Source organism: Anopheles merus, chromosome 2L (genome assembly GCF_017562075.2).
Source record: "Anopheles merus strain MAF chromosome 2L, AmerM5.1, whole genome shotgun sequence".
In the NCBI taxonomy this organism is placed as follows: domain Eukaryota; kingdom Metazoa; phylum Arthropoda; class Insecta; order Diptera; family Culicidae; genus Anopheles; species Anopheles merus.
In genome coordinates this window covers 48350692-48365326 of record NC_054083.1, presented here as the reverse complement: position 1 = coordinate 48365326, position 14635 = coordinate 48350692, and the positions used below count along the sequence as shown (strand labels likewise).

Below are 14635 nucleotides of genomic sequence, written 5' to 3'. Positions count from 1 at the left end.
CCCTGCTACGCTACGTAGCGCCTGGTGCGCCTCTTTTGCGCGTGGCAAACGCTCCGACGGAGTCGACGAGAAACGATTATCGAACACCGGTGGTTGGTGGATGGTGTTAAGGGTATTTGATAATCCATGCAATGAGATTATTTGACACATTTTTTTTGTGCAATAAATTTAACACGGAACTACGTTTGCTTTGATCGCCTTGATCATGTACCTCCTTTATGTTTTCTGATGAGACAATGTTTACAATTTGGACCACTTTAGAGCAGCTTTGAAAGATGTGCATAGTTTGTAATACACTTTTGTCACGAAAAAAGTTATAATTCGCAATAATTTGTCTGATGTGCGAGATGTCAGCTAATAAGCGATGAAGGTTTGGGATCTTTTAAGCAGCTTTTAAGCAGCTTTGAAGCCGCATCTTCCTATATGATTCAGCTTTATTATAGGGAACGGGCTTGCTGGGAAGGATGATGAAAAATAATATTTAGAATGGAAATTTAAAATGTATAAGCTTCCGCTTTCTATACGTGGCACACAACGGTGGATTAGAATTATCCGTGAACTGACTTTTAAGCAGCAATTCAATTAGTGAAGAATTGAAAAGCATAATTTTAGCTTATTGTAAGCAAACTATTCATTTCATTAACTCTAATAGGATGTTGTGAAATGCACAACATTTCCAATTTTTTGGGAGTAGTCAGTGTTCACTAAATTGCCATTCAGCTAAAATGCAATGAATCAAATTCAAGTATGAACAGTCCGCTCTATGATTCTATGTACAAAATGCATTCCATTGTGGTACGAAAGTGGCATTGAATGTGTAACAAATGATACATTTTGTGCACCGCAATTGGAAACGCTCGTCTACTTCATTAAACAACGCAACAGGGAGGGAGAAAGTCCACCCCCCCCCCCCTCCATATTGTCGTCGTTTAGTACAAACGGAGTTGTTGTGTGTGCGTTCGCTCAATTAAACACGCAATGTTGAATCGAAATGGTTAAATGGGGCAAAGGCAAAACCGAATTGCAATGCAGCGTAACGCTATTTGCAATTTGCATTTGGTTCATACCATGGTGCGTGGTGAAAGAGCTTCGTTGGGAGCTTACATGTCATGTATGATTGTGTTCTGTTTGTTTCCATATAATTTGGTGGTTAAATGGGGATTGCTGTACAAATTAGAATTTAATATTTTACAAAATTTGCTTAAAATTATGGAAAATTATAAACTTCATGGTACAGAAGTGATATAAACAATCAGTGATATTAATCATGTTCTCTTGAATTCATACAAAACTAAACATAAAAACATGCACTAAATCAATGACAAAATCATATAAACAAACAGGACGATAAGCGGTTGATGAAACAAGGTTAAACGGGAAAAAGCCTTCATATCAAAGCACGGGGTGTACTTACGCGCAAGCTGCCAGTATTCCGACGATCGCTAGCCGCTGCTCCCGCCATCATGCCAATTCCGCTCGCGATCGGAATGACCGCACCGCCGCCCGTTCGTATCCCTTGTCCCATGGTCGTTCTGGTTCGGTGGCGGGAAGTTTTCAACCATTCGTCCACCAGTGTCCGTGCACCATCATGACGTTAACGGTCCGGGTGTGCGTTAGTGTACGAGTTGTGTGTATGTGGTTGGTTTCGTTGATCAGTTGCGCCCGCCCATTGTGTTGTGTTTCCGCGTTGTGTTGTACATTTGCGTGTGTGGGTGTGCGTTGTTGTTGTTGCAATCGTATGTGTTCAAATGTAAGTGAAACGAGTTTCGTTGTTGTTAGAATTACAGGTTTTGCGAGTGGTGTAGTCGGTTTTGTTTGCGAAATTTGTAACACATTTTTGCACAGTTTCGTACAATCGACCCGATTTGCATTGTCGAAATATCAACACGGAACAAAACCACAACAAAATGGCGAACCACACAAATGGGAAGGAGGGTAGAATGCGGAATGCGCGTGAAAGCATCACGCAAGCACGAACAGAGAGGAACAGAGAGTAAGAGAAAGAGAGAGAGAAAGAGAGAGAGAGAGAGAGAGAAAGAGAGAAAAGAGAAAAAGAGAAAAAGAGAGAAAGAAGAAAAAAGAGAAAGTGAAAAAAGAAAAGAAAAAGCAGACAATCGAACATACAATATTACAAACATACACGCATGTAAAACATCGAATTGAAAACAGGGTGCAGAAAATTGGTTTAACAAAACAGGTTCAACAATGGGTGGAAAACATGTGGAAACGACACAGTGTTGGCAATTGAAGAACGTGGCAAACAAATCGTGAGGAAGTCTCGCCATTTTCACCCATTTCCGTGGAAGTTGATAAAGTTGGAATTGAAAACAGAAAATTAGATTACAAGCAATAGCTCGAAAGAAAAGTTGTGAGGAGAAGCGAGCTCAGGAGAAGAATTGAATGATTAAAGCAAATAGTTTTTGCTGAAAGCTTTTGTCGAAAGAAAGCGAACTAACAGCATGTGCGAAAAAGATTGTGCTGTATGAACGAACTTTATGAAACTAATATGCACAAACATGCACCTTTAGTGGTACAACAACAACATCGTACTTGCATCAATTTATGTGCGATGGAGCGATAGCAAACTCACATATTTTAAAAAGCAAAAAGCAAAGTAAAAACACCTAGAGACTGTAAGAAACTACACAAAGAAGCACACGACGCAAGTGCATCGGAGGATAGGAATGTGTATATCACATTCCCTGCTGGCAGCAAATTTGAATGGAAATTCATACACTGAAGCAAGCAAAGGTGGTGAAGGCAGCGGACATTGTGCGAGGCACGGAATGCAACGGGGGCAATATACGACGACCAGACTTTGCCTCGCTAGCATGCGCCATGCATGATATCTCAACGACGCACGAGTATGGGAAAAGAAGGCAAAATTTCAAATATCCTAAAGAAGCTGCTGTCGCTCGGTGGCCCTGTTTAATCCCCTGGATGGATTAATGCAGAAGGAAAAAAAGCGCCTTAGCTTTTGATTTGCGGAGGCACTTTTACCACGCAATTGCTGGCGGATGTTTGGTTGTGGAGGTAGATTTTGATTTGATTTCATTTTGCTGCTAGCACACGCTAAAGATGGAATGATGCGCTCAAGGAGGATGAGCAGAGCAGGAAGAGTTTGTTTTTGTGTATGCTTTCGTGGATGCAATTTTACTATTGAATGTGTGTTTTGTACCATTGCGATGTTGTATGGTGGAGAAAGGTAGACTTCCCCGTATTGCAGTTAGCGTTAGGTGAGTGAATAAGTAAAAACAGTTCTTGGAAAATTGCGTATACGATGTGGCTCGAAAGTATAGAAGTCGAGAGCACTCCAAACGCCAAGGATAATGCCATACGCAATGAATCGTTGAAGAAGCTCAAAAGCTCTTTATAACATCCTTCACCATTCCCACTGGAGCTGGATAGTATTCAAAAGCATCTTTTCCACCTTATGCCAATAAACATTCCTCCAAACAGGCTCCAAACCATCTCTTTATACATCATAAATAATAAATTGCAAAAATATCGCACACGACTTTCGAATGATATTTATAAAGGATAGTTAGTTTGCTTTCATAAACTCGATTAACAAATCGCAATGCTCAGCTCACAAACCGACCGAACGGAAGGAGCTCAAAAACATGCTTCGTTATGCTCCTTAAACATGTGCCCTTGTAGTACCGAGGCTGCTAGAGAGGTACGTTGTGGTGCTGCTGCTGCTGCTGCTGCGGCTGCCGTTTGTCCCTTTGGGAGGCAAAATCGAGCAGCTTCGTTTGCAAAATGATCCGCGCACGTTATTATATTTGCTGTACAAGCTCTCATACACCTGGAGCACATCATGAGCACCTGCACTTTCCTTTGATCCACTCGCAAACGCACATCGATGCGGTATCCTTATTGAAGGCTCAACTGTAAACATGTACACACACAGAGACGGTAAACGATTTGCATTTTGGTACAGCAACCGTGTCCACCTGGATGCAGCCAATCGTCGTCCTCATGCTCGGTCACGTGCATATGCGCGCACCCCTTTCGGATGAAATGAAAAGCATTCCGGCCACAAAACTGCAGCACAAAACCGATTGCAATAATTGCGAGTACGATTCTTGTATATCACAGACGCGGGCGCTGCTCATTTGCTAGCGTTTTGGGCGACAGTTAGTAGAAAACCCCGGCCCAAACGCTTGGCAAGCAATAAGGCTTATTGAAATGGTTCAAGTGCACTTAAAACGGTTTCCACTCGTGCACTTGCTTGTTGGTTGGTTCGTCTCCCTTTGAAAAAAAGGCGACAACAACCATTTGCGTGTTGTCGGGTAATATATTTCAAGGATCAAACAACACACCCACATCGTATTTTGTTCTTTATCTTGCACATGCACATTCGCCCGCGTCCATCATCGCCGGTGCGGTCCATTATTAGATTAGAGTGAACTCAATATTGTTTTTTTTTGTGTGTGCTCTTTCCGGTCCGTTAGTGCTGTTAGTGGATCCAGTATGAAGTGGTCGAAAGTGCATCTAGTTTGAAAATAAAAACGCACAAACAAAAGTTGCACATGTGACAGCTTGTGCTGTTGTTTGATATGAGGAAAATGTATGTTTTTTCGGTGTCCATTTTTGTATTTGAAAATGAATTGAATGTATTTTTAATACAGTTCGTTGAGCATCTGTATTTTTCCAAGGCAGTGTATTGTTTTTTTACGCAAATTCGATGAAGGTTAGTAAAAAATAACATTCAATTGAACTTAACACAACAAACATCAGCTTGAACGAACAATTAATTCAACAGTTTGATGATGTTTCGTGACACAAGCAAGGATATTCACAAAACAATTCGTTAAACACTGTGTTATGTCATATAACTTTTATTTTCAAATTGCGTTTCCGTTTTTGTTTTGCACCACACACGAACGCTTCCGCTGAAGGGGTTTAGCCTAACGGTGGGCTAGACTTTATGCGATAACGCAACAGAAGCACACATACACACGCTCTCGTTTATTATCTGTCACTATAAATTATGCACGAACGGCATAGGCATGTCCCAGAGCACAAAAAAACAAAAAACGACCAAACCAGACACCTCTCAGACCACACTGTCTGTGCGCCAGGCGAAAGGTCAGGCCAGTATTTCGGTGCCTCACGAAACAGGTGACACTCGCCGGCGGCTTCGATCGGCTGTGTGGGTCGGAAAATTCATCCCCCACCTTCCCTTAGTTTTATTGCTTCCGAAGAAGCACGCACCAGCTGGGAAGTTGAACACATGTGCGCGAATATTTTGCTTCGCTTCTCCTTCACCGCTTTGCTTCGCGAGTTCCCTTTGTACTGGGGGAAGAAAACTTTTCGTTCGCTGTAGCTGTACCTTTGCTTCACACTTCACGCGCTATAAGAGAAGAAAAGTTAACTTTTCGCGGTGGAATAAAACTTTCCACTGCCACACCCGAGTTCAATGTTAGCGTAGGTTAGCGTTTTAGGATTATGATTTACGGGCGATATTCTTCGACGCTTCGAGACTGAACGCCCCGAAATCGTCAGGCTCGAGCAAGGCTAGGTCACCGGTGGCCCAGCGACCGATCGGTGAAGGATGAAGGCTGAAAGGACGAAGAATTCTTACCCTTTCGGGATCCTTCTGGGTAGTATCGGTACGTAACAAGATACGGTAACTTATGCAACCGGGAAATGGACGCGAGTTCGCGCAATTTCTGCATCACTGAGCGGAGATAGGACCGAATGAAAAAAAAAAAAACGAAGCACGACCCGCTCCGCGATTTATGACCTTCTACGATGCCCTCCGGACACTGTCGTCGTGCCAGTCTTAGTGCTGTGTTTTTAAGCGACGAAGAAAGTTTACGAGAAAGAAAGTACGGCTCCCTCGCCCGGGTGTGTAACAGTTTGACCGATTTATGGGTCGTTGCGAACGCGTTCTGGAAAAGCGCAATGCCGCCAGAGCGCTCATAACTCAACCAGGGCCAGTCAGTCACCATTCGTCAGTCTGGGATGCTTGCGCAGACTTGGAGTTGGTTGGAATGTTACAGCAAAAATGTTTCGACATTCCATTTCGCCTCGCCATCATTCTCGTGGGAACCATTCCCGTACAGCGGCTGAATAGGTTTGGGTGGTGATGAAATTTAACTCTGCCAAATACCAAAGTACCCAAGGTTCCGCGTGCGCTCGCAAAGAAGTATTTAAATTGCAAAAGCGTCACCGAAACGTTGGCAGACCGGTGAAAATGGATGGTCCAGAATTAAGGCAAACGATGAGCTGCATTTGCTGCACAAGTTTTGCACCGCTCGCAGCACTTTCGTCAAATGGACAGTTTACGGACTTACTCGCGAACTAACGAGAGCAGGCGCCGAGAATGTCCAAGAAAACGATCCAAGCCCAAGCCGTGGTAATTTGTTGAAGGAAAAAGAGACAGCAAAGAAAGTGCGCGCAACAGCGCAAAGGAATGGAAAATAAAACTTTATCCAATTTGCCTGGTGAGCTTTTCGTTCTTTTTTTTGTTCACTCCCGCGCGGTGAAGGTAACTGTCCATAACTCTTCGGGGGGGCACATCTTACCCGGCTGTAGAAAGATAAGAAGGAACTCGAAAGAATTTATGTGCTAGTTCCTTTTATTTTCTGTTCTGTTCATGTTCCTTTTCAGATGCTCGAGTCGAGTTATCTCATGCTAAGCGGAAGGAAAACAACAATCAAAGGTAGTTGAATTCATCCAAGGGGTCACTGGATTAAGGAAAGCACTGGAACACGACAAACTTTGGGACGAGTTTTCTCACTCAACGGAAGACATCAACACACTTTTTTGTACTGTGCCTCCCAAAAGTACATTACAAAACATTCCTTTCCTGGTAAGCTTGATGGTGGCTACGGAGCCATAAATTCAACACAACTCTCGGAATGATTCAAATAGTAAATTGGGGTCCCGCTCGCTTTTGCATTCCATCGCTCCAGTACCCTTCACTGCGATGCCACAAGACATGCTAACTTTAACTCAATTTCGACAACAACGGCCGCACCGGCCTCAGGTAAGGAGGAGGACAAGTCTTTGCCGTCAAGTTGTGCGAGAAACATCACGCCCGTGGCCATACTTAGCATTAAACATTTAGCAAAACAGCTTTTCGCTACCCACGAGACGTGGTGTGTGTGCGCTGTTGTGGATGACTTGTGGTGATAGTTGGAACATGTTGTCTGAACTTTGACCCGAAACTACTGGGCTGATGAGGCAGTGCGATATCAGCAGGGCTCTTGCAGACGGACCGGTTGTCGCCTTCTGTCCCCGGACACTCGTGAGTGGGGCTATGGGTAAATGCCATTAATTTATCCAATCAAAAGTTTGCTAAAACGCTTAAATCATCCCAAAAATGAAGGCAGCTGCAGATGGGGCTGTGGTTTCGAGGGAGGGAATGGAGCATTTGGGGGGCAGCAATTTTCAAAGCTTTATTAGTTGATCTAACAGTGATAATGTGACGCATCGAATCGGATTTAGAGTGATAGTGAAATGTGATCTTCCTAATAAGGGTTATATGACATATTGAAGGACAGACTTGATGGTGAATCTTTTGTCTAGTTCCTGTCATCGTTTGCATTTGTACGTTCTCTGAGGTCCTCAAGTCCTCAAGAAACGCATAACTGAGCTCTTAGTTTATAGTGAGCTCTCGGCTATTGCGCTGAGTGTTTATTGCATAGTGAGTTACCCAAACCACTCACAAAGCTCTCCAACCTGTAATAGATTACTGTCAGATGGAGCCCCGAACACCTGTTTCATCAATAAGCTATAAGATCTGAGAGCAACATGTACCTAAACGCGTAACTATAAAATTCTGTTGCCACTCTTACCCAACCCCAGCACGTACACTCAGACACCGATCTCCCAACAACCCCTTTTCAGCAGCAAACTCCTCAAAAAAGCTCTTACCCCGTATTGTTGTTTTATCAAAGATTACCAACGCTCATCTTGCGCGGAAATGTGACTAAAATCACAGCCATCGCTTTGGCATTCTCCCCCGACACAATGTTTGCTCCCTTTTGGAATGTTCTTGGAAAAAGGGGAACCGCAAGCCTTCACACACCACACCGGCTTCCAGTTTACGCCTCCCTGGTCCCCAGTCGAAGCACACGGGGTTTCGGGTTTCCGTGTACCGTTTTTGCGTTCTATTTTTGGCACACGCGGCCATCGCTTTTGATTGCCCTTTGCGTACGTCATTAGCACGCTTCGGGAGAGCGAACTTGAGTGGTTTTTTGTTTTGTTTTCGATGGGTCGGTGCGCGGGGAGATCGTTCTCCTGGGAAGCATTTTTGTTGAGCTTTTTTTCTTCTCTTTCCTTCTGCCTGACAGGAAGGTAGTGCACGGGGCAGGTCATGTTTGTTCTTTTGGCGCTTCGCACGAAAACGATCGGTGAAGCTGTGCCGGCCAGCAACATCCTGTCGTGCAACGGGAACGTGACAGTGGGGCTGAGGTTATTATTAAATTTGTTTGTGAACATTTTCGGCGTCGAGAACAGATTTCTGTGGAGAACGAGCATAAGAAGGTCCCGTTTTAGGGAGAAATTGCGGGCGAGATGGCTCTTAAAACATTAAAACATTATAAAGTGGAGGCAGCGTATAGGCCTTCAGGACGATAATGGAATGGAAAAGGAATTAAAGTTTATAGAGCCTCAAGATAATGGACGGAATGAGCTCGGTTGATTGTGTTTTTATAACGTTCAATGCAACACTGTGACCAACAACACAACAACTCAATCGACAACATAAACATTGCGGATCAATTTTAGTTAAAATTTGAACTCACTTCGAACCCGACCAATGTTTACCAGCCAAGCTGTGTGCTCTGTTGTAAAGCAAAGCAAACTCAATTTATCACAAGCTATGTTAAAATGATTATTTAACTCGATTGCAAAGGGTGGAACACACGGGACAGCGAAACACAGTGCCATGAGCCACCGGGGAGAGGAAGCAAATTAATGTAATTCGTGTCCATTCACCCGGATGTCGGTCCGGAGAAGCGACGGGGACCATATCTCGATGCTCGGGGCATCGGTGTGCACAATTTCATTAGCTGCTCGCTGGACCGGCTGGTTTCCAGCAGTAGTGTCCGACCGATCGATCACGGAATGGCAAACGGCGAATGGACGGAAATAGCAATCGAAAATGGCAATTTTCATGTGCAGTGAACGAATTTAATGAGCTAATATACGAACTAATCAAGTTCGACGAACCATATCCGGCTTGGCGTATGTGTGCCGGCCCCAAGGAAGGTCTGACCATCACCGTCACAGTGTTCAGACATCAGTCAATAGTTGAAATATGTAAAATATGCATCTCACAGTGGCAGCTGAGTGTGTACCCCGTACGAACGGATGCCTGCCCAGGTGTGCGATGGCAGTTATTGTACGCTTTCCGTTTAGGTGGAGGAAAAGGAAAAATTCCTTACCCACTGTTGGAGGTGCAAGGGAGGGATCGAAAAGTAACCGAAGGAGAGACGGTAGCGGTTTTTTGGAATTTATAATTCAGGACCATATTCTCAAAAGCATCGCTTTTGCAAATGAATAATCACATACCATCGAGGCCACTAGCCAGGAAGTAGCATTTAGGTAGACGTAATGTGCATTACTATTGAAGGCGACTTTTGCAATCCCTCCATACTGCAACGGTACACCAGCGTTTGGTTATGCATCTCGAAGCGAACGAATTGAAGTCGGGTTGGTTAGGCGCTATCGATGAGTGGAATGTGAAAACTCGCTTTTCAAATGCAAAGGATGCACTCACTCCATAGCACACCCGGGCTAGACCGGGCTGAATAATGGAGATGCCCGACGTCAAGCCCGCTGACTCTGGACGTCCGTCAGGGCATCGTGGGTCGTTCGTTGATTTGGCTGTCGGCTTTTATTACATCGACGGGAGCCGCCATTGGTGGTTGCATATTTCAGTGTGTGGAATGTGTGCAGCTGACAAGGCGCCTTGGTGTTTGTTTTACGTCTGACACGTTTTTGAACGAGCTTTCGCTGTTGGGAGCAGGCTTTCAGAATTCATGCCCAAGTGATGTCTTTCTTTTTTGTTTGCTGTTTGTCATAAAGTATGTGTTCAATGAAAAGTGCTTTAAATCATTAATTTTTGTTTTAATGGTGCAAACTTAAACAGTAGTTTATGATCAATTGTTAAAGTAAAGACCATTAACTGTTGGCTCTAGGCCGATTGTACCTAAGATGTGAGAGCGCCTAAATGTATGTACAATTTAAATATTTCAACATTACTTTGCATACCTCTAGGCGCTCACTGGGCTCCAGTAGAATCTCAATAGTTATATAAAATGTCGATAAAAGCAAGAGTTTGATTTGACCCAAAAGGCAAAATAAACTACCCTTTGTTATCGACACTACCACACAAACCATACGGCTGCTGCAAAACGAAACATAATAAACCACAACAAAAAAAAAAAACACGCGGCACGCCCGCAAGCCGACAATCGTTAAATTACGTTAAACGCCGAGATTAATGAAAAATGCACCACACATTCACACCGGCCAGAAGGTGGAGATATTAATTTTCTCTCCACACACACACACACACACACACACTCACACAAACACCTACACAGACACACAGCAAGCAATCGATCGCAATTGGTGGCAAAGTGTCAATCATGCATCAAAAATGCATCACGTGCTTCACCACCGAGGGGCCACAAGAGATCGTGGGCCACAGAACATTATTGAATTTCGACAGTGCAGCAAAGCCGATTAATTATCATGGCCAGCGATAAACATAATTTTTGTGCGTGTGCGTGGTGTGTGCTGCTGCACTGTTTTGTCCCTTCACTGTTATAATATGTACTGAGGTATAGTGGCAGCATAAACGATGGCTGAACAATGTTGCTGGTGCGGTATGAGAATGAAGCGGATGAAAAAAAGGACACATTTTTATGTACAACATGGACGTCTGGTGGTTTTTTTTCTTATTTGAAGTTGTGCAGAACAGCCTTTCCTACTGCGAGCCTTGGCTAAAAGGGATCCGGAGTTAACTCACTCGAAAAACATAAGCTACAGAAATCGTCAACAGTCGGTGCTTTGGTGCTTTCCGGGAGCACGGTTACAGGTGAGTGTACATTCAGGCATTTCGTTTTTTTTTTCGCCCGTTTCACCTCTCATTATCATTCTCGAAATGACTTAAACCTGCAAACTATGTTCAACAATTCCCTGCTTCCTACCCATTTTGCTTATTTCGCGACAGCCATTTTGCTGCTTGCCTTGTCGGGCGAACAAGAGCAGTACGTAAAAGGACGCGTTCCTGTTACTTTGCACCGCTGAATGTTGCTCATTAACGGCATGGGAACGGGCTGCGGTAGTAAAAATTATAACAAGCATGCCATTACAAACATTCACGTGACAATGGTCCTTCGGGAGCGGCGGCTTAACAGCTCACCGGCCACTCTGGCCATGCCCGACTGGCTGTAGAGCGCTCTACGGTGGTGGCTGCTAAAGAGCGGCCGAGAAACGGGACGGTGCTTGGTTCTTGTTGCCCGAATGTGCAAACGGTCCATCAACACCTGCGCCAACGCCAACTGGTTCGGTGCTGTGCCGGGCCGGTGCTGCTAAAGCAATTACCGGTTGACAGACGACGATGATGGTTAGCTGTGACAGTGCGCCATCGTCGTCATCCGGCCGTCGTCTGTTGTCATTTACGCTTCACAAAACGTGCTCATCCCGACGAGTTGGGTGTGTGCTCACAGCATCCTTCGCTATCCGGCTTTTACGGGGTGAGCAATTCATCCGAGGCAGGACCCAAAACTAAAAGCCTGCCAGGTTCGGTAAGCATACCGGCCGCAGATGTTACGATTCTCACTGTTCCACCCTTACCTGACAGTGCGCCTGGTACCGTACCGGTTATAGTTCACTGCTCAATTTAATGTTACTACTGGTATCCCATTTCCCAGTGTGACGTTTAAAGGTGGGCTGATAGGGATAGGAAAACCATCGAGAGCTGATGAACACAAACGAAGTAACCCATTTGGCATGTAAAATGTTAGTATGTTTTTGCGTGCACACGTTTCCCTGAGCGTTTTACCATAAAAGTTCGCCTTCTACATTGAAATAACTCTTTGCTTTTTAAGTCGTTCGACACCTAAGTAAGTAAATAGTTCGCTTTAAAACGAAAAGCTCTCATGTGTGAGCTGTGTGAGCAATGAAACCCCTAAAGTTATGCAATCACGGTAATCAATTTAGGATTAATAAGAGACCCTTAATCACAGTAACGAAGTTTTAGGGATAATGAATTTTGAATAACGAAAACAATTAACATCAATTCATGAAAAACAAAACCAAAGCCAGCCAGGTCGAGCAGCGCGACCGAATGAAGCAATACAAGAACCCACTGAAAGCTTTCAATAACAAAGCACATAACCATAAGGTACACAAACACATATACAGACACACGCACGTGAATATAGAATGAAGGAAGGAATGTATGCAGCTAAACAAACACCGAAACGAACGACATCAAGAGACACCGAAATGAGGGTAAAAAAGTGGGATAAACCAATCGAACGAACCTGCCGCCTGCAAGGACACATTGCCGGAGCGTCGTCGTCTTCGCCTAACGAAAAGCTATAAAAGTTGCTTCAGAACCGAAACACAAAACAGAACAAGACAGAACAGAAACTCATCGAGAAACACCGAACAGTCGAACGAAAATAAACTGTCGAACGACGAGCTTATCGCACCGTACAGAAACTAATACTTTATTATTCATCTGTGACATCTGTGCTTGCACTTTGTGTGTGTGTGGTTGTTCGTGTGTCTGTCTGTCTGTGTCTGTGTACGCGCGCATTTTCTATTCGTTTGCTTTTTTTTTTGTTTTGTCGATTTTTGTTTGTTTGCCGCATAAATAGTTCCATTTCTTCTAACAAGTTAGCCCTTTGCTTGGTTTGATTTGTGTTGTTTAGTTGCTATCTGCTCGATTTGGAGAGAAAACGGAAAGAGCAAAAACCAAAACAAAACAAAAATAGGGGAAGAAGTGCACATGATATTTGTTGTTTTACAAAAACGTCTTTCTTACTTGGGGTAAGGGTTGGGGCTGGGTTTTTTTGATTTTCTCGTTGTTTGTATGTGTCTTTGGTGGGTCTGTGTGTGTGTGTGTGTGCTTGTTAGATTGTGTAATTTTGTCGAGATTAATTTACTTATCTTCTCTTTTAGTGACTATTACTGAGTTTTCAAAAAAACTGAGCGACTTAGACTTTAGTTGTGCTTTTTATTTTTTAAATCCCGTTTCATGCTTCTTAAATCGGCAAGAGTTTGTTAAGTTTCCTTTATCCCTCTTCAACATTGACGTTGTATTATTGTTTTGTCTTAATCGACTTATTCCACGAAGTAAGCTTTTATTAGAGTTTTCGGTTGTGTGTTATATGTGTATCTGATTATGTGTTTGTTTTTTCTTCATCTTCTTCTTCTTCGTTTTAATCTTCTTAGGTAGAAAATTCCGTACAATGGCATAAGATTGTTTGTGTTTGTGTGGGTCTGTTAGTGTATGTGTGTGTTTGTATATCGTTTTCTATAATTCGTTTGAATAGTTTGGCGTTTCTTTAGTTATATTTTGTATATCGCGTATCGCGTTTGTTTCTTTTTGACTATTATTTCGTTCTGTAACTTCATTTTTCTCTTTCGCTCCTGTCTATCTCTCTCTCTCTCTTTTAACCTTGTCTCTTCGCTGCACATTCACTAGCCTAATTTGGGGGTTTTAAAAGCTTGTCGAGTGTTTTTTTGTTCGTTTTTTTGGATGTCGTTAAAAAAATTCGCTTTTCCATTCGCGTTTAGCTAACAAAACACAACAAGAGGGAATGCCACCCGATTGTGGCGGCACATTAAACACATTGGAGATCTCGGCTACCATTGGAGAAGCACGAAGGGGAATATTTGGGGGGAGGAGGGTTTGCTAAAAAAAATCAACCAACGAGAGGAGACAGCTATTGGCAGCACATTAAAGCCCTTTTTCCAGCACTAGCTGCCGATAAACGCACACAAAGGACAGATATAGACACACGGGGTGAGCGTGCAAGTTCGCTCGCCCCTTTTTCCGCTTAGCCCGCGCAACTCCAGAGCAGCACACGGGAAGCAAACTGCTCGGTGACACTAACGATTATTATTGTTCTAGCGGGTTCCTTTTTCTAAGTTTTGCCTGCGCGGGGTTTTGCATCTGCAAAGCGTTGATTAAGGGTTGATTATACCCCGAAACAAAAATAAACATGGGTAATCGATTCGTTCCCTATATAGTGCTGTGCGTCAACACAGCGCGCAACAGGATGTGGGGTGCGCGCGCGTGTGTGTTGCGTTGGCGTTGCCGCTTTTGCTACTAACTCCGCTCTCCTAACGCGCGGCCGAAACGCTCGCCAGTGTGCGTGTGGTAATTTATCTAATCGAGCCTTTGTGCAGGGTGGAAGTTGCTCGCGAGCTGTCCATCGGGTATTCCTCCATTTGGCAGAAGATCACGTACCTGGCGAAAGCGAAAGTTCGGTACGGTGCGGTCCCCCAAAATTCCAACACCCGGCCCAACCACAGGGTTTGTGTCCCCAAAAAGTGGGCAAAAATGTTGTGGTTGTTTTATTCATTTTTGCAAAACGTACCCCATTCCCGGAGAAAAGAGTTTGAAAGAGTTCCATCAATAAACGATACA

General features: G+C 43.9%; 1 protein-coding gene across 15 annotated transcripts in view; it reads right to left on the bottom strand.

The window, feature by feature from the left end:
• Positions 1-14635, bottom strand: part of LOC121594546 (kazrin) — a 69462-nt gene that overhangs the window by 14065 nt on the left and 40762 nt on the right. For 12 of the 15 annotated variants that reach the window (XM_041917923.1, XM_041917922.1, XM_041917929.1 and 9 more), the window contains one exon: positions 1415-1532. The exons of 1 other annotated variant lie outside the window; for it this stretch is intronic. In XM_041917923.1, the coding sequence (XP_041773857.1) occupies positions 1415-1532 (118 nt within the window). Of the gene's footprint in view, positions 1-1414; positions 1533-12665; positions 14456-14635 lie in introns of those variants that run through there. 2 more of the 15 variants (XM_041917933.1, XM_041917937.1) reach the window with 1 other exon arrangement.